The sequence below is a fragment of the Gossypium hirsutum genome, chromosome D13 (assembly GCF_007990345.1).
Source record: "Gossypium hirsutum isolate 1008001.06 chromosome D13, Gossypium_hirsutum_v2.1, whole genome shotgun sequence".
Lineage (NCBI taxonomy): Eukaryota > Viridiplantae > Streptophyta > Magnoliopsida > Malvales > Malvaceae > Gossypium > Gossypium hirsutum.
The window spans coordinates 51,732,689-51,751,920 of NC_053449.1; the positions used below are offsets into that span (position 1 = coordinate 51,732,689).

At 30.6% G+C, this 19,232-nt stretch overlaps 1 protein-coding gene across 5 annotated transcripts in view; it reads left to right on the top strand.

Annotated features, from left to right (window-relative positions):
• The first annotated feature begins 387 nt into the window (after positions 1 to 387).
• LOC107920189 (beta-glucosidase 18) overlaps positions 388 to 19,232 on the top strand; it is a 39,354-nt gene continuing 20,509 nt past the window's right edge. Inside the window, exons 1-12 of one of the 5 annotated variants that reach the window (XM_016849750.2) lie at positions 388 to 831; positions 916 to 982; positions 1,067 to 1,125; positions 1,232 to 1,307; positions 1,382 to 1,456; positions 1,529 to 1,616; positions 1,716 to 1,968; positions 2,054 to 2,169; positions 4,387 to 4,639; positions 5,029 to 5,131; positions 6,214 to 6,316; positions 16,280 to 16,653. In XM_016849750.2, coding sequence (XP_016705239.1) covers positions 667 to 831; positions 916 to 982; positions 1,067 to 1,125; positions 1,232 to 1,307; positions 1,382 to 1,456; positions 1,529 to 1,616; positions 1,716 to 1,968; positions 2,054 to 2,169; positions 4,387 to 4,639; positions 5,029 to 5,131; positions 6,214 to 6,316; positions 16,280 to 16,562 — 1,641 coding nt within the window. In that variant the 5' untranslated portion in view covers positions 388 to 666 and the 3' untranslated portion in view covers positions 16,563 to 16,653. Of the gene's footprint in view, positions 832 to 915; positions 983 to 1,066; positions 1,126 to 1,231; positions 1,308 to 1,381; positions 1,457 to 1,528; positions 1,617 to 1,715; positions 1,969 to 2,053; positions 2,170 to 4,386; positions 4,640 to 5,028; positions 5,132 to 6,213; positions 6,317 to 9,414; positions 11,080 to 15,310; positions 16,224 to 16,279; positions 16,654 to 19,232 lie in introns of those variants that run through there. The other 4 variants (XM_041109086.1, XM_016849752.2, XM_016849751.2 and 1 more) reach the window with 4 other exon arrangements.

Below are 19,232 nucleotides of genomic sequence, written 5' to 3' on the forward strand. Positions count from 1 at the left end.
TTAACAATAAGTTATTATAAATTATTTCTTTATATTTTTGCTAAAATATCATAATATTAACTAATTTGATTACTTTATAATCTCATGTCTAAAATAGACATTTTATTCTTCAAAAGTACTTTTTGATATTTCTAAAAAGCACTCCTCAAAAGCAATAAAGAACTGGCCCTAAGTAAGAATACGAGTAGCTGTTGATTGGCTCTACACAAGAAATTTGCAGTTCCAAATAAAGTTAAATAAACCAGATTAAATAATTTTATGATTTTCAGTTTAATTACTTCACTCCATTGATTCATTTAAATCAAATATTTAAATAAATATTAAATATAGCGAATAATTAACTTCAACAATACTAGTACAGAGCAGCAATTAGAGAATTATTTTAATAAGAAAAATTGGATTTTTTTAGATTAGGACAGGAACTGCTTCCGACCCTATACCAATAATACTAGTATAGAGGAGAAATTAGAGAATTATTTTAATAAGAAAAATTGGATTCTTTTACTACAAATAAAAGGCTTATGCGCATTGGCCACTTGTTTTGCAGTAATTGGAAATTTGCAAATTTGTGATTGTCCTTTTATGGTTATTGACCAATAATTCCAAAGTTTTGCTATAGATTTTGTTTCTGCTTTCTGCTGTTGTTGTTGTTGTTTTCTCTCTAAGATGCCTGTTAATGACATAATCCATGTCTCTTTGATGTTTTTTGTTGTATATCTACTTGTTTCTTCTACTTCTAATGCTGAAGGTTTTGAGATTGAAAGCCAAGATGTTAGAAGATCTGAATTCCCAGATAACTTTCTGTTTGGTACAGCTGTTTCTTCATACCAGGCATGCTAAGCAAGCTTTGGATGTTCTTCAATGGCTGTTAGCAGTGTGTTTGTCTTTTTTTACTTCTTGGTTTTCGTGGTATAGGTTGAAGGAGGATATCTTGAAGATGGAAAAGGCCTAAGCAACTGGGATGTTTTCACTCACATTCCAGGTAAACAGGAAATTTGAGGTTGCAGATATCATGGAATTTAGCACACATGTTTGAAGCTTAACTATTTGATCAAATGTTTGTCAGGAAACATTAAAAACAATGAGAATGGAGATGATGCAGATGATGATTACCATCTGTTCTTGGTATTGTCTCACTGATAAATTCATTCTTTGTTACTGATTTCAGCCTTTAGATATATGAGAAGACAAAAGGTTTGATTGTTGCTTTGCTTTATGTATAATTTACCAGGAAGATGCTGAGATTGCACAATCACTTGGGGTGAATGCATATCGGTTTTCGATTTCATGGGCTAGAATTCTACCTAGTATGGCTTCCAAAACCCAGAAACTTACTTGATTTAGATTATAACAATTCTAACATCCCTCGATGGTGGAACAGGAGGAAGCTTTGGTGAAGTTAATCCAGGTGGAATCAAGTTTTATAACAAAATTATAGACAACCTCTTGCTCAGGGGTAAGAGGATAAAATTGTATCTTGAGGTTCTTGAGAATGATGTAATTTGATTAAGCAAGTGCCAAAAAGCAGGAATTGAACCATTTCTGACAATACACCATTTTGATCTTCCACAAGAACTGGAGGATAGATATGGGGCTTGGCTCAGTCCACTAATGCAGTAATTTCTCCTCTCATTCAAGTAGTTCCATATTAGCCAAATGTTTTTTCTGTGAAGTAATCATGCTGTTAAGTTGCCTAATTTTCAGTTCTTTTGTAGGGATGATTTTCTTCTTTTGGCTAAAACCTGTTTCAAGAGCTTTGGCGGTAGAGTTAAGTACTGGACAACTATCAATGAGCCTAATGTGTTTGCAGAAATGTCATATGTTAGGGGACTTTATCCACCTGCTCATTGTTCTCCACCTTTCGGAAATTGTTCAGTTGGCAATGCCGACATTGAGCCTCTTATAGTTGTTCACAACATGTTATTAGCCCATGGCAAGGCTGTTAAGCTATACCGAGAACGATTTCAGGTTAAGGAATGAGATTACGTATATGTTTATAGCTTGACCCTTGCTTCATGATATCTTTTCTTACCCAAATTTGATTCTGCTGCAGTCAAAACAAGGTGGTTCGATAGGATTAGTTGTGCAGTCACATATGTATGAACCACTAAGAGATGTAGAATCCGATCGTCAAGCCGTGAATCGGGCTCTGGCTTTTACAGGTGGCTGGTAAGTAATCTCAACCTAAAGCTTTATTAATGCTAGAAGAAAATTCCTGATGAATGCACTTATATGTTTCCTCTTTATTTTATTGAACATTTAAGCAGCAAGGTCATGTTTAATGGTAGAACTTAACATTGGTTTGGGTCTTTCTTTTATGATGAACCAGATAAAACCATACGACTAGGGTGAGCATTCGATCGAATCGAATCGAATCGAATCGAAAATTTTTGAGTTAATCGAGTTTTCGAATCTCATTTTATCATCCTAACTTTATTTGAAGTTTTCTCGAATCGAGTCGAGTGAGATGAAATTCGAATCGAATCGAATCGAATATATTTGTTCGAGTTAAATTTTAAAAAATAATTTTGGGTCATTGTAACCACTGTCACCCATCGTAATAAAATTTGTCCACCTTAATCAAAATTTTTATTAACTTTCGTCACCTCATAATTTATTTATTAATTTTTTATATATTGGTTAGCTTCTTTGCTTGCTTAGTTGTTTCAATTATCTTCAGATTCTTGTCACTATGTATTTTGGAATTAAAAAATATATTAAATGTAAAAATATGATTTTTTTAATAAAAGTTATTTTAAAAATAAAATGTGAAATTGATACCAATATAAAATTTTAACACGAATATTTTATGGCATAATTAATAATTCAATTTTAATATAAATATTCAATATGACTAAACAATTCAATAATATAAATAATATAAAATGTGAAATTTAATTTAATAATATAAATAGTAGATATAAATAAAATTATTACTATTTATGTTTAGTGAATTTTTTTGAATAATTTTGATTTTTTATTTGAGGGTAAATGGTGAGAAGTAAAAGTTTAGGGGGAAAATAAAAAGTTTTGGAAAATAAAAGTTTGAGGAAAAGTAAATAGGAGGAGTAAAATTTTGGAGGGAAAATATTAAAAAAAATTGGAGGGGGGAGGGTTTGGGGTAGATGGGAGGTGGGATGGAAAGAGAATAAAAGTTTTAGGGGAAAAGTGGGAGGGAGTAAAAATTTTGAGAGAAAATAAAAGGTTTTGAGGGTTATTGGGAGTAAAATTTTGAGAAAAAATAAATGGGAGAGTAAAATTTTGGTGAGAAATGGATTTTGGGTAGATTGGGGGTTGGGAAGGGAGGGGAATAAAAGTTTTGGGGGGAAAGTGGGAAAGAGTAAAAGTTTTGAGGGAAAAGTAAAAAAGTTTGAGAGTTTGGGGTAAAACTGTAAAATATTATAGTTTGATATTCGAATTATTCGAATTATTCGAGATATTCGAATTTGAAAACTCAACTCGATTCGAACTCGAAATTCGAAAAAAAAATTCAAGTTGATTCGAATAACTCGAATAACTCAATTCGTTTAACTCGAAATTTAAATTTTTTTTCGATTTTTTTAAATCGAATCGAATTTTACTCATCCTTATATATTAGTTATATGAGCTGTCATTTTCAATGACCACTTGATCTTGCACGATTTCCTTGGCTTACTAGATAACCAAATCTTCTGAACCAGTAAAAAAATTGTAATTAATTGTTGGTTGGGCTCATGGATTCTGACATTAAATAAGTTGTGGACCAAAGCAAACCAATTAGAGTCCACTTGACTTGAAGGAGACAGACAATTATGACAGTACAAGTGTCACATGGAAATGAAGATACTTAAATGAATTATGAAACTCAACAATAATGACCCTTCCCTTTCTGCCAGCTTTTTCCTTCTCCTTTTAAGATTTCCTTTTCAGCTTTCATAATGTTACTTCGAATCACGTTTATATGTTAGGATATATGAATGTGTAGTGGCGGAGAAGGAAATTTTTTTAGTTTCAGAATTAAATTGTATATTTTTATGATCGTGAAAATATTATTTTATTATAATAGTTTATATTTTATTAAATTTTTAACATTTTTTAAGGTTAAATATAATTTTATCATTATTAATTTAAAATATTATAAATTATAAAAAACTTAAATAGAAAATTTTCTATTTTAGAAAGCCGGGCCCTTCTGCCACTGGGCATGTATTTAAAGTAAATATTATCAAATATGAATTTGGAGGGTGATATTCTATATTCCTCAGTATATGCATTTAACACAATTACTTTGATATTTGGTTAATGAGATTCAAACATCAGACCTACTATATGAATCAACTGAATCAAAATCCGAGTGGAGTAAAGATATGTTCTGCAATATAACATCAGTAAGTGATGACTAAGCAGGGTTTTAGATCCTTTGGTATTTGGAGATTACCCTCCTGAAATGCGCCAGTACCACAGGAGTGAACTGCCAAGGTTTTCCAGTGAAGAAACTGAGTATATGAAAGGCAGTATTGATTTTATTGGTCTTAATCATTATTCAACATTATATGCCAAGGATTGCATCCATTCTCCTTGCGTCTTAGGTGGAGACCATTTCATCAGAGGCTTTACATTCACAACTGGAGAAAGAGATGGCACTCTAATCGGTGAACCAGTAATTCCTTTTCTTGCTCTTGCTTGCCTCCTTTCATATATTGCTCTTGGAAGTCCCTGTACTATATACAACTTAGTAATTTAATCCTTGTATGTCTGATAACATTATCATTGAAAAGTTGTATACTTGCTGACGTTTACTTCTGACATCTGTTGAAGTATATGAGTTGAAATCTATCAATGCATGCTTTTGCTCTATCTACAGGTCTGTATTGGTATATCAAACATAAAAAGAATTGAATTATTCAGTTGTACAGTATAGGGACTAAATTGCACTCCCGATTATAATATAAAGACTGCCTAGATACTTTCTGTTTTTTTTTTTTCCTGAAATCTTCCCATTCCTCTTCCACTTCTCTCAGTTTATTACAAGTTGCTGTTTTTTGGCAGACCGGTGTTGAAAGATTTTATGTTGTTCCGAGGGGCATGGAGAAGATTGTTGATCATGTTTCAAAAAGATACAATAACATGCCCATATATGTAACAGAGAATGGTAAGCTGCAGAGCTATATATTGTCCATGACTGTTCCTTTAAATCTTGAAATTACTGTATTAAATTTAGGGTAAACTATTCGTAGGTTTTTGTTATAGGCACCAAAAATAAAAAAAAATAAAAATTAAAAATTGGGCACACTATCGTTAATAACTATTTTCGTTTTAATCACTCAATTTTAATAAATTTTTATTTTGGTTAGTTCAATGTTATTGTGCACTTATATTAGTCACTCAATTTTAATAAGTTTTAATTTTGGTCACTCATTTACTTTTTAAAATTAATTTTTTTTAAATATGAGCTTTTACAATAAATTGAGGCATTTAGCTATGGAGATAAAACTCAAATTTTTTTTTTTGTTTCTGTAACCCAATTGTATAGGTTTTTCTATAAATCCCAAAATTTTATTTTTTACTTAAAAAATTAAAATTAATTCTTAGAAATAAATAATATTAAAAGGATAAAGTGGTTTTCTTAGGACAATTCCTATAAAATCCCATATTTTTCCTTGAAAAAGCAAAAGAAAAGTTCTAAAAAAATAAAATAAAACAAAACAAATAAAAAAAAGATAAAAATGGCTTTTTCATGTAAAAATCTAAAGTTTTGTTTCTATAAAAATCTAGGTAATTCTCTATAAAACCTCGAATTTATTATAGTTAAGTAACTAAAATAAAATGATTATTAATAATATTTCTCAATTTATAATTTCTTTTTAATTTTCAATACTTAAAATAAAAAGTTATGATACTAAGTAATTTATGCAATTTTTACATTCTAAATAAGAACTTGAAGGCTGTGAGTCCTCTTTCAAAAGCTCCGCTTCAGCCTTTGTAGCAATAGGTTAAGGTGGTCCGACCATGTGTTTCTTTAAAAGCATTCCTGCGCCAAATATATTTTCAGATGTTACTACGAAGATATCTTCCTCCAAAAATTCTTTAATACATTAAAATTTTATGAACAAAATCAAATATACTTAGACCCTTATACACAGTAACATATGGTGCATGTCAGTATAGATATAGCATTTGAACTAGTAAATTAGTGTAGAATATACATTCCTTTTTGACTAGATATTCTTACAGGATATTGTCCCCCACTGACTGAAGCAGCTCCAAATTTGCTGCATGATGTCAACCGAGTCCATTTCTACAATGGTTATCTTGCTGCTTTGGCCCGAGCAATTAGGTAACTCACTTTATCTTCTTTATCTTATTGTTTCTTAGAAAGAAGAGCTCATTTCTACAATACACTATTCACAAGCTAAGTTTTCTCAAAAACAGCCAAACATGTGAATACGGTATAATCCTTCAAATATATATACATATATATATTTCAAAAATAGGGTATAATCATGATTTATCAAATTCCTTGATCTGTCATTCTGAGTCGAGATAATATATAAGAAAAAACATAAGTTATCCTAAGAGATAAATTATATGCTATTGATTTATTGGCAATGGGTAGAAGGTGATTTCTGTTCTCGCTTATTAGAACTTAATACAAAGGGTTAATATATTTTTTACCTTTGAATTTGGCCACTACTAGTTTTTTTTATCTAAGTGATAATTAAACTTCAATTCCGTTAACACTTTAGTACTTCAGTAGTGACACTCTTAAAATATACTGGCGTGGCATTACCAACCAATAACATGGTGACATATGGTAGCCCCACATTTTGACATGTAACAAAAATAAAATTATAAATTTTACAAATAAAGAACGAATTTGGACAAATTAGTGTCCAAATACATTTCACCCTAGACAACCATATGTCCAGATTCGTTTAAAATATTTTTAAGTTTTAATAAAATATTAGAATTTTATATTATTATGAAATTAAAAAAAATTATAAAATATGATATTTATAAAACACATTATTTCGCATTGTATTTTATAAAATATATAAAATACCATATTTTATAAAATATACAAAATATATTTGTCCAAATATATAAAATGTATAAAACATAGATTTTATAAAATATCAAAATTTTATGTATTTTAAATTTAATAATATTATAAAAATATAATAATTGATGAAAAATTAAAAATATAAAAGAAATTACTTAAAAACATGTTTGTAATGAATGTGGAGAAATTATTGTCCAAATTTATTTCTTATGTGTAAAAAAATATTTTTTTTATAATTTTTTTTTTTTTTGCATCACATCAGCATATTTTAATGGTGCTTAAATTAAGTCAAAAAAAAATTAAATACAAAGTATAAAGTTGAAGTTATTAACCCTAATACAAAACATATTGAATTCTCTTATAATCAAACTCAAAACAAAGTGGTGGTTATCGATATGTGTCCAACATTGGGATGCTTATTTTTGTAAAAAGCTTTTGTAGATGGATCCAAAGTTATGGTATGTTAGTAATAATTGATTATCTTTTAATTATTAAAACTATTGTCACCGTTTCTAGAGTTACGGTTATTTAATAAACATTTATTTGAATAGTAATTTTTATTGTTAAATATTGTGATTAAACTAATGTCGGTTCAAATTCTTTATAAATAAGGTGGAATATAAAAGATACCTTCTTCAAGACTCTACACAATCACTTTTGTAGATAATTAATCTAAGCTTGTTAAACTCTGTTTATATTTAATATTTAATAACTATATACATCTTTTACCTGCATCATAAATATGTTTATTAAACTTTTAGGGCACGTTTGGTTCGCTGTATTGGATTAGAGGCGTATTGGATTAGAGGTGTATTGGGATTAGAGGTGTATTGGATTAGAGGTGTAATAGCTAATCCACTGTTTGGTTGAATGTAATGGAATAGAGGCGTAATAGTAATCTTGTGTTTGGTTGAATGGAATAGAGGTGTAATAGCATAATGGAAAAAACTAAAATGACTAGAATACCCTTAGCATAAATTTGTTTTGGTAAATGATTATTGTTATTGTTATTTAAATTTTAATAAGATTATTATTATCAATAATAAATATTTTAATCATATTTAAACATAATTATTATTAAATATATTTTAATTAAAATATATAATTTAATAAAATTCTTAATAATTAATATTCTTATATTAATTTACTCAAATCATAATATATGATACTGTAAAATATAAATTAACACAATTATTATTAAATATATTTTAATTAAAATATATAATTTAATGAAATTCTTAATTGGATAATATTCTTATATTAATTTACTGAAATCATAATATATGATACTGTAAAATATAAATTAACATAATTATTATTAAATATATTTTAATTAAAATATATAATTTAATGAAATTCTTAATTGGATAATATTCTTATATTAATTTACTGAAATCATAATATATGATACTGTAAAATATAAATTAACATAATTATTATTAAATATATTTTAATTAAAATATATAATTTAATGAAATTCTTAATTGGATAATATAAGAATATTAATTTACTGAAATCATAATATATGATACTGTAAAATATAAATTAACATAATTATTATTAAATATATTTTAATTAAAATATATAATTTAATGAAATTCTTAATAATTAATATTCTTATATTAATTTACTGAAATCATAATATATGATACTGTAAAATATAAATTAACATAATTATTATTAAATATATTTTAATTAAACTATATAATTTAATGAAATTCTTAATAATTAATATTCTTATATTAATTTACTGAAATCATAATATATGATACTGTAAAATATAAATTAACATAATTATTATTAAATATATTTTAATTAAAATATATAATTTAATGAAATTCTTAATTGGATAATATTCTTATATTAATTTACTGAAATCATAATATATGATACTGTAAAATATAAATTAACATAATTATTATTAAATATATTTTAATTAAAATATATAATTTAATGAAATTCTTAATAATTAATATTCTTATATTAATTTACTGAAATCATAATATATGATACTGTAAAATATAAATTAACATAATTATTATTAAATATATAACTTGAAAATTATATTCTGCATAAACATAATTAACTTATACTAAGAAAAAGTTAGATGAAAATGAAATTGTACATCATAATCAATATGTTCAAAAGTTTTACAACATCAAAAAGTTTGAACATTGATATTTAATGGTGAGAAAGAAATCTTCTGACCCATTCCAATCGGGCAACAGAAGGTAAACTGAAGAAAACGATCATTTGAGTTGGATGATCGGGAATTTTACTCAAAGCATCATACCGCTGATCGTCGGTTAAACCTTCAATTGACCATAAGGCTGAATATAAATTTGAAGCTTTCTCTTCCATCTTTTCTTCAGACTTCTGCTGAACTACCACCTCGGAGGCCATAGTCCTACTGATTTGATCGCCAACGGCCTGGATTTTTTCCCCCAACAAGGTGGCAGCCTCCTCAAATGAAGCATACACATTATCACGAGCATCATATTTCTTTTTTCTCTTGTTTGAAGATGAGGAACCCCCTTGATCTCTATCTCCTCGCGGATCCATACCGGAAACATCCATGTCGTCTAAAGAGACGTTAGCTTCGCAGTCATAGAATGTGTTTCTCTCTTCATTCATATCTGTAGTACGATCATCCTCAGCATGTATTTCTTCAAGAACATCAGCAGCTGTTTGAGCGTCTTTCCCAGTCGCCCGATCTCTTGCGTATATGGCAGTAAGCTGGTTGTAGTAAGGGAAAGAACGATGTCTGAACTGAGAGGCTTCTTTGTGACTCTAAAAAAAATGAGGAAATCATATTAGTTATAAGTTTTGTAAAAAAACAAATAAATACTTGAAATACATTTTACCTTTACATAGGATTCCCAAACTCCATCTTCAGCAACAACGAGCTGCCTATGCTCGTCCCAACCAAAACCACTGTTGTTTTGGCCATTAAGCATGTCGTAGACGACTGACCATTCCCTTTTTAGGCACCTAATCCGAGATTCAATATTTGGTTTCGCCTTCAACATTGCTCTTGGTAAAGCCTTTTCTAGCATTTTCTCTAGCTCGTTCAAATAACCGGCTTTGAACCCGGTATCAGCATTAAATGTTCCTACATTGTGCAAATCCACCATGCAAGAAACCAAGGCTGCATCCTCCTCTGGAACCCATTTTCTTTTGCTTCCTCGAGAAGCTTGAGAAGAAGCACCCGTTGGTGGAACACCTGACATATTGTTCTTAAAAAAAAAAACAAATTAACATTATTTACTATTTTGAATATCATTTAATTGTTGGGTGAACAGTTTATAATATTATATCGGTAGTTCAATACTAAATTTAAATTTATAACACATGCTTAATGAAAAGATAATTACATTATAATTCAACAAAGTTTCATAAAGTTTCATAAAGACCACCAAAGTTTCACAAAGTTTATACATAAAAAAACATCAACAAATCAATTCAAACTGAATTTGTCCCTAAACCTAACTAATTTCTAGATGCTTGCCATTCATCGAACATTTGGTTGGCTAGTTCCATCCTCCAAGTTGCCCAAGCATCCGATGGATGAATATTTGTGATATTCGGTTCATCGTCATCCACCACATTAGTAGGTAATCCTTCTCCCACCTCCGCTTCAATGGGATCAATACTCATATGGGTTCGAATAAAATTATGGAGCAAACAACATGCAATAATAATTCTATTGTGCACCCTTACAGGATAAAACGATGGACTCCTAAGTATTCCCCATCTAAGTTTTAATAAGCCAAAGCATCTTTCAATGACATTACGTGCTGAGGCATGTTTCATATTAAAAAACTCTTGCGGAGAACTTGGCTGATAACCCTGACGCCACTCGTTCAGATGATATCGCTGTCCTCTAAATGGTGCAAGAAATCCCTCACAATTTGTGTATCCAGCATCAACTAGATAATAACAACCTATAAAATAATTTTTTAAAAAATGATTAATTCAGCAAACAAAGTTTGATCTTAATGAGTAATTCAAATTCCTCTAAGTATACACTGTACCATGAGGAACTTTAAGTCCATGTCTTCTACTGATGGCATCTCGGAGCACCCGTCCATCGGCAACTGAACCTTCCCAACCAGGAAGAACATAAACAAATTGCATATCAGGTGTACAAACACCTAGCATATTTGTTGCTATGTCACCTTTTCGGGTTCGATATCTAGGTTTATCAGCTGTTGGCACCCTAATCCTTATGTGGGTTCCATCAAGAGCACCTAAGCAATTCTATATCACATGATATAAAACCTTGTGTTAGAATACTAATTTAAATCTAAGTCAACTAAAAATGTTGTACAAGCTATATCTAAAACTCAGTCTACTACCTTAAACCATTTCCACCTTGTGTCAGAAGAGTCGGCTGTAATTGGCTCCAGATTTTTAAATAAGACATCTTGTAAGCGTATGACAGCATCTAAAACACTATGAAATGCTCTGCTTACAGTTTCCCCGGACCTTCTAAAGTGATGCTTGATAACTCGATTTTTCAGGTGATGGGAGATGATATGTAAAAACATTGCTACTTGCTCATCAACAAGCATGAACCTTGACGACTTCAATCCCCCTATCGATTCTAACATCTCACATAGTTTACAAAAGGCAGTTCTATTCATCCTAACTTGTTCAATACAAGTCTCGTCACTAGCATAGACAAGCCTCTTCACATAATCCCGTTTTGCATAAAAATCTAAGGTGTAGGACCTAATCCTTGGTTGATAAGTCTGTAGGCTAAGGCTGGCACCCATTCTAAACAAGAACCAAATCGCAATTCTACAGATTTCCAACCATAATGTCAAAGCAAGACCAATTCTTTTACGCCTCACACTTTGTGCAATTAAAGGCAGACGAGCCATTACTGCAACATATTAAAATTATAACACACACTATCAATGAATTGAAGTTGCAATTACACATTATAAAATAAAAATAAACAATACAAATTTAGAACACACGAAGCAAAATAGTTGATACTAAATGATATCGTTGCAACTTTAATTTCATTTCTTTATGAATCACCCAAACAATAAAGAAATTATAAAGCATGTATAATTGACCTAAAATTAATTGTTGGTGTATGTATAATTGACCTAAAATTAATTGTTGGTATATGTATAATTCAAGTTTTAAAACTTTTATAACATTTTGTTAAGTATAAATATATTGATTAGTTCATTAAAGCATGTTCAAAGTTTTAGCATTGATTAGTTTAATAAAGCATGTTCAAAGTTTGAACATTGATTAATAAATATTTATTTATGATTAGTTTAATCAAAGATTGTCTAAGCAACATTATTTTTTTTGACTTTCATTCATTTAGGTCTTATTTTAATTTAGTTTTATTATATATGATTTATTTTGATCTAGATTTAGATATATATATATCAGTCAATTAGCTTACTTTGGTCGGTGAAATGTCATATAAAGGAAAATATAATGATAATTTAGCTTTAGAAATAGATTACAAACTCTTTCACCCTAAAACATCATGAAGGGCATGAAAATTAATTAAAGGAAAGGTATTTTAATGAAATTAATTACTTGCTTTTACAAGTTTTCTCGAATGCTTTTACAATTTTTTTGAAAGCCAATTTGAATGCTTTTTTTGAATGCTCTTTGATGAAATTAATTACTTGTTTGATTTTAATGGCTGACTTTTTCCTTTGTATTATCATGGCCTTTGTTCAAAACACATGCTCTTGAAATCATACTCTTATCCCAATCTATATGATATAATGATTTAAGTAGTTGCAACGAGGAATTATTAATTCTTTTAGGAAAATCAAATCATACTAAGCGTATGATATAAGGGGTTTCTACAATTGTCGGCTTATCATATTTTTGTTAAGAAACTTGCATGTTTATTTTTATTTTTTAAAATTAGATTCTAGGTTTACATAGTATAATTGCAATTAGGCTAATTGCCATTTTGGGACTTTAAAAACACCACAATAATTGCCTATTTGTTAAGAAGTCTATATAACCACCACAGAATAAGTGCATAGAGGCACAAAGCATAAGCTTAAATTTCAACTTCCTTTATCACTTAGGAGTTAGTGCAGATCAAATAGTGTAATTTTAAAACTGACTCAACATCCCCTAATTCAGAAATAGCAAATAACAATTTATGCAAGCAGCAAGAATCCCATTAGCTAAAACAGAGAACAAGCCAAGTTCCAAAAATCAGCAAATAAAATGTTTAACACCGAACTTCAACATGCTTATACCTAGTTCAATTTATTCTAGCTGTCCCTTTAATGGTAAATCCACCCAATTACTTGACTGAAATAAATAAAAGTTCAATGCTAGATTCCCACTTTGGAAAAATCAGTCACCAATTACACTTGATAAATCTTGGAAACCTCGGTTCCAACTTGACAGAACAATTTAGGCTTTGCAATGGGTTTACTTGTTTAGTTGGGGGCCATGGCCTATGTCCGTAAGGCAACAATTATCTTAGGTAAAAATTTCGAATGCAAAAAGAGAAAGGGCAAGTGTTTGCTTCAATGCATAAAGCTAACAAACATGGCTATGCTCAAGTCAACCAAGATAAATAAGTAAATACAACTAGATAATCATTTCGCAGGCATTGAGCAATACTAAATTTATTGGACTAATGAACCAAAGGTGGGTTCCATAAACAGAATATTTTCGGCATAAGACAGTATGGTACAGACAACCTATGTTGTTCTGACTTTTCGTTTTTCTTGAACCACCCGTGTCCAGCACATTTTTGGACAAGGGTACAAGGATATACCCCCCTCCAAGGACCCTCCAAATATATGGAAAAACTAAGAAAGAATTGAACATATCTGTGTTAGATACATACACAAATCTGCCACTCACACCGAAGTCCGAGTAACATAGTAGACAACCAAACATTAGAGTATTACCACTCAAAATTTTCCAGCAGACAAGGTCCAAAAGAACTAAAATAACAAATTCTATTGACTAACAAATCAAGAACAAGGTCCAGCAGACTAAAATAACATTTCATCTTCCACAACAGTTTCATCTTATACTCACTAACAAACTAAAATAACATTTTCCAGCAGACTATCAAAACAATGTCCAGAACAAACCAACAAAATCTTGTGATATTACTAGCTTTTCTGTTTATCAAAGGCTGAAATATCAAATTTTATTCGTAATTTACAACAAAGTAGTTATATACATATGACTCAAATTCATATTTTGCCCAAATTCATAGATTAAAACACAAAAAGAAAATAGAAATTCTTACTCATATCAAACATCCTATTCAATCAATAACAAGCTGTCAAATTCCAAAATGTTTAATATCTTAAAAAAATCATATTTCTGTTCATCCTAATTAACTATTTAGAAAAAATGGAATACATGAAAGACCTCTAAGTACCAGTATCAGTATCTTCACCCCTAAACCCCAAAGCCAGACTACACAGTTCGATATCTAACAGCTTCTAGTTTCACTGATCTGCACTCAGCATGAAATTCAATATTCTTAACATTATAAATTGTTTTGAACATTCGTTATCATCTAACATTTTCATCTTACCTATTTTTGCTACTTTCAGATGACCAAATTACAACAGAACAAACAAACAAAAGAGGATTTGAGGCACTATTATTGTCTGAATGAGTCGGGAGTAATTTAGTTAGATGAATGATAATTTAATTTAATTCAATAAAGATTTGGAAACTTTTGTTCAACATCAAAAAGTTTCACAAAATAAAACCAGACTACGACAAAATTTATGGGCAAAAGTAGAGATAATATTGTTACTAAACAGACACAAGAAAAATAGCTAAAATACAATATTACACAAGCACAAAAGCATATCAAAATCAATATAACACCACTTATTTTTAAAATGTCAAAACTTATAATAAATACATGACACCTTAAACATGATTATGACACAGAAAACAAATGAACAAGCCTTGGATACACAAATTGCAAATTCTAACACTAAATTATTTCATCGGACATCTTTGAGCCTTATGTTTTTTCCATTACACACCTTACAAGTGTTTTAGTGATTGCAATAAGTTGATGGATTGAAATAACTTGGTGATGAGCTTTTTAATTCTAGATCAATGACATAATCTCTGTTCATTGGGAAGGTCATCTATTTTGACTCAAGGAAGGAGGGGTATATGCAATTTAACAGCATTCTTTAGCAGCATTCTTACCTATTTTTGCTACTTTCAGAGGACCAAAAGAACTCAATGATCTTACCTATTTTTGCTACTCAGTTCAGGCACTTAAACAAACAAACATTGGAAGAAATCTCATTCGCGGTTTTGAAGATCAGAAAAGGACTCGAAAATTACAACAGAACAAACAGAAATCGAAGATTAGCAGAGAAGAGAGAACAACTTCGAACGGCATGCATTTCTTAAGCCTAACCAACAACAGAAAACACATTTCAATTCAACATGCAATACAAACAGAATAAAATTGGCTAAAACTAACCTATTAGCAAATCGGGGCACAATGAAGAACCTGAAAAAAGCAAAAGGGGAAACCGATTAGTGAAAAACAATAGATCATATTTACCTCGAAAGTATTGGTTTTCATCTACAATAGCAAAGGATATTAATCTATCGGGAAACATAGACTAACCGATGACGCAAATCGGCAGAAACTGTGAGCAAATCGGCCGAAATAGAAAAGAAAATAATCGGGGGAGCAAATCGGCAGAAAAGGGAAGAAAATAACTGGGAAAAAGCAATGAAACAAGGAAGCAATTCGGATGAAGGTGGGAAACGGAAGAGAAACAGAGGGGATCGATTAGGGGTAAAAGAGGGAAGGTTTAGGGAAGGGTCATCTAATCTGAGAATAAGGGGGGGAGTAGAAATCGGTGTTTTTCACCGATTAGGGAAGTAAGGGGATAGACGCGTATTAGCAATACGCTCAACCAAACGGCGTCTTAGATTGGTATTAGGTGGGCCCCATCGATTAGGGGTGTATTGGCTTAGCCAATACACCAAACCAAACAAGCTCTTAAGCTTAAACAATTTAATGTAATTTTTAAATATTTATAAATTTAAAAATGGATCAAAATAGGTTGAAGTTTTGAATATTAAAGTTTAAGCTCAGGTCATCTTTTAAATGGGTTTAATGTTTTTGTCTAAATTCATATTCAACATACAACGCTCACGCCGAAACCCGTTAAGAGTAACATCTTTATTAACATAGGATGGACTGCTGATTTGAAACAGGAAGGGTGCTGACGTACGAGGATACTTTGCATGGAGCTTGATGGATAACTTTGAATGGGCAGGAGGTTACAGTTCAACATTCGGACTTTACTACGTTGATCGTCTAACTATGAACCGAACTCCCAAGCTTTCTGCTAAATGGTTTCAACATTTTCTTGCAAACAGAAGCAGTGCAAGATTTAACAGACAAAGGTCCGTGAATCCAACACCCAAATCTCGACGTGTTCGAAAAAGCAAATATATCGTAATTGCTACAACTAATGCAAATGCAACAGATGTGTGAAGGAATGATAACGTTTCATTGTTATTGTATTGATCTTACAAACTTTGAAGGTTCCACCTTCAGTATTTTATGGATCAACCATTTATATTTTCATAATTATCTTAAATAAATATTGGTAATAACCTAAAATAGTGATTTGAGAAGAGAGAAATAAGAAAGAATTGAAGAGATTTTATTGATTTTTATTTTTAAAAATCATACTCCATCAAGTTACAACTTGAAGCTATTTATAATAACAATTAACTAACATCCTTCACAAGTTGGAGGGTGTGGTAAATATTTTTCACCCCCCAACTAAGAAATAAGATATTCATGTCGTTGTATCCCTAGTGCTTTTGTCATAACATCTGCAAGTTGTTCTTTAGTAGAGACATGCCTTCTTTGAATCAAATCTTTTTGTATATTTTTTCTATCATCAAATCACAATCAATTTCTCTATGTTTTAAACCGAATTAGGAGTAATTTGTAACACAGCTTGACTGTCACAAAATAACATTGTTGGTTTGATACTACTAACACAAATTTCTTTCATTAATCCTAACAACCAGACTATCTTAACAACTGTGGATGTCATGCTCTTATATTTTGCTTCTGTTGATGAGTCTTTTTCTTGAAAATTAAGGTGATAAAATAAAATAAAATTACTAAAAAGGAATTGACAAACAACGAAATCTCAATTAATAGATAGAAGATTAATTCGCTTCAATATTCGTAATTAACTACAAAACTCGAGTTTTAGTGAATTAGCCAATAATTAACTCATTATTACCTTTCGACCTCTAACTGATTCATTAATCAGTAAAAACTCACTTATCTTTCGGTCTCATAGTTTAAACTGGGATAAATTATGAGGTGCTCGGTAGACTTATCCTTTCGGACAATCTACCTAGATTACTTCCTAGGGTCGCCAATCCTAGGGCTTAAGCATACATAATTTAAGCCAACTAATTCTAAGACAAACCCTCAATTTTCTGTTAATTATTCTTACATTCGCTTGTTAATCTTCCTAAAGGAATTAGCCACGCATAAATCTAAATGTCATTTTCCTTAGAAATAATTTAATCATGCAAAACATACAAATTAAATTAAAACGAGAGGAAGATAAAAATTGATCCATTTGATAAGTTGGATGTGCTTTAACAGCTGGCAAGATATCGATGTTAACAAGTGAAAACTGAAAGAAAAATACTAAAATACTTAATAGCAAAGGTTTGGACTCAAATTGAATCCAAGTCGAAGAACAATAAATTAACAATTTTTGAAAATAAAATAAAAACCTAATTAAAATCTTAACTATAATTAAATTTACTAGCTAAAACCTAAAAACTGCTTTCCAATAAGCCTCCAATAGTTTAGTCTAAGTGTAATACCCATAACCCGTTTCCGTCACCAGTATAGGGTTACGGAGTATTACCATACATAACGGAACATTTTATACCCCACACGCCTATATGTCCAACCATATGCTCACCCATGTAACTCACTGACTTGGCTCACACGCCCGTGTGAATCATGCACCTAACACGCTCAGGGCACACGACCATTTGGGCTGCCCGTGTGTGACACACGGCCGTGTGACAACCTATGCCTCAGGCCGTGTGTGCCCAAAAATAACCAAAATCATGTTATTTCCTCACCAAATTGTATAGGTACCTAAACCAATTCATAATACATGTTCACAAGTCTATAAACACACCTTTAAACAACCAAAACATGCCATTTTCAATCACCTAAAACCATACCAAGCATCATATACCACAACTTTACAATAGCTAAATACACCTCAAAGCATCCAAAACATGCCACATTCAACTACTTAAGATCACATTATAATGCTCATACCAAAACTGATCCTAACTATCATTTACAAGTCTCAACATGAACACAACAAGCCACTCCAACCATTTTATACCAAGTTAGAATGACACATACCATTCCATGATCATTCATACAAGTTTAGCTTAATTTACAACAAACATACTCACTAAATTTCACATTCAAAACATCAAGCACCAAATACTATAACTCAAGGACTACAATTCAATCTCCAAGTACCTAACAAACTTACATATCTATGAGATATAACATAATAACCATTTCCCTATTACATGCCATATAAGTCACAATGTTTACAAAATCTACCAAATAGTGTGATTCTTCGAGTTTGATCCGATCTCCCGACCACAAAATGTAATCTACAAAACAGAGGACAAAGCACGAGTAAGCCTACTTGAAGCTTAGTAAGTTCATTAAACCAAACGATAACCTTACCAAATTAAAGCATACAATAGCAAATTTCACGATTAAAATATCCAAGTTCCTGTCAGTCACAGCTCACAGCAAGTGGATATTGAATAGTACATTAGTTTCAATCCATATTCCAAGCCATCATTTAATAAATTCTCCAATTACCAATACCCGATACGAATTATTACACCAACCCGAAGCCTGCTAAACACTAAGCCCGATAAGTACACTGCATGAAGCCTGCTAGGCATTTAGCTCAATAGATACACAGGCACGAAGCCTGCTAGGCTCAAGGACCGACTTCAATACACTCAATACATTTCAATTTCACTATTGACCTTCGTTAAATCAAAATCTCAATAATTACGAAACACTACAATTACTAAAGTAAAATCAAGTAATAAAGAAATTATCTATAACATA